This window comes from Impatiens glandulifera, chromosome 4 (assembly GCF_907164915.1).
Source record: "Impatiens glandulifera chromosome 4, dImpGla2.1, whole genome shotgun sequence".
NCBI classification, from domain to species: Eukaryota; Viridiplantae; Streptophyta; class Magnoliopsida; order Ericales; family Balsaminaceae; genus Impatiens; species Impatiens glandulifera.
This window is the reverse complement of record NC_061865.1, coordinates 21412310-21414116: the sequence shown is the minus strand read 5'-3', so window position 1 is coordinate 21414116 and position 1807 is coordinate 21412310. Positions and strand designations below refer to the sequence as shown.

At 30.9% G+C, this 1807-nt stretch overlaps 1 protein-coding gene across 1 annotated transcript; it reads right to left on the bottom strand.

Moving 5' to 3' along the window:
* Window positions 1–872: 872 nt before the first annotated feature.
* LOC124934919 (2S seed storage albumin protein-like) lies at window positions 873–1352 on the bottom strand. Its single transcript, XM_047475410.1, has one exon. The coding sequence runs from the start codon at window positions 1350–1352 to the stop codon at window positions 873–875; it is 480 nt and encodes a 159-aa protein (XP_047331366.1).
* Between the last annotated feature and the right edge of the window lie 455 nt (window positions 1353–1807).

The following is a 1807-nucleotide window of genomic DNA, read 5'->3' as shown; positions in this document are numbered from 1 at the left end:
GGATTAATTAATTGATTATTTTGTATAACAACCTATTTTTTTTATTTTTTTATTTATTTTAATTTTTCATATATATATATATATATATTATTTTAACAAATTTAATTAAATAAATATTATATCTATATATATATTTATTAATTATTGAATATTTATATATAAATATAAATTATTAAGTTAAAAAATATTTAATATTATTTATTTTTAAAATGGTAATATATATATATATATATATATATATATATATATATATATATATATATATATATATATATATATATATATATATATATATATATATATATATATATATATATATATATATATATATATATATACTATTAAATAACAAATCAAATTAATTTATATAAAGTTTTTAAATTTCAAATATATTATATGTATATTTTTATTAAATAAATAAATATGAATATTTAAAATTTAATTATATATAACATACAAAGAGTTTAAATCGATTCTCTAAAAGCAACTTCGACGTTGGACATTGTTGGTCTGAACCTAAAACTCGGGTGTCGTTATTGTTCTACCTTCATTACAACGAATGATATATTTCCGCTTTTCATTTTTCGAAATAAGTGAGGGAGAGTCCTTTCTTTGGGTAGAAATGGTGCATACTACTCTCTTGTAAAACTGTAAAACTTGCAATGATGCTCCTGCTTAATTTTCTAGTAACTCTTCTCTTTGTATTCTCTTTGTATTGTTATATAGAAAAAAAAACATACACATTTGCTTATTTATTATTATATAGACTGAGAGAATACATAACATCTTCCCAATCCACAGCTCGCTCTAGGACAGGACACGACTGAATCCGCCTAATCTTAATTTATTACTATGGGATATATTTTGGTTGATCAGAACCATCTGGGGCTTCTTTCGAAGGTGCAGCTGCGTGGGCTGACTTCGCATCTTGATGGAAGTCTCTCTGCCTCATCGACAATCCTCTGCTTCTGACTCTGCTCAGTCTGGTGGCCTCTTTCTCCTCCGCGTGTCTGTTGTTGTTGCTGACGCACAGCTTCTTGAAGTCCCTTGCAGCGGCATTGCTCATTGAGGTTCCTTAGTTGCTGGCAGCATTGATCTAGGTATTGCTCCTGATCATCGTTGTTGTCTGTGGACATTTCCAGCACAGATGATCGTCTGCCGGATTTCTCTTTAAGGTACATCTGGCAGTGGCGGAGCTGTTGCTGTCTCTGGATTTGTTCCTGGCATCTCTGTTGTGGCCGTGCAGGGTTAAAGTCCTCCTCTTCTACCACGGTCACGGTGGTTCTGAAGGCAGTTGCCAAGTGGGCAATAGCGAAGAGGGCTAGAAGGGCGAGGATTGTGAGCTTTGCCATGATGATGATGGAATTGTTGTTAATTAGATAGATGGTTGGTGAGGAAAATGGAATGAAGGGGATGAGTTTATATACATGTTCTAGTGTTGGTGCATGGTGAGAACGTGGGGAGCAGATCATGAATCAGCAGCATTCCTCAGTGTTTGCATGGAAGACAGCTTCGTACCTAACATGTCATCTTTTCAGGCATCCATACATTTTTGGTAGCTTGTTGGAAGGCAGCCAGGCACTAGTACATTTGATTCATTCATTCACAAACAAACTATTCTCAAAATTAAAATACTATATATGTTCTAGTGTATGTGCATGTTGAGAATCAATCAGCTATATAGGTGTATTTTTTTTTTTTTTTTAGTTAGGTCAAAACATAATTAAAATAAATAATTAGATTAATTATTGTAAAAATTAAAATTTAATTAATTAAGAATAATGGCCAAACAAAATTAATATTTTTT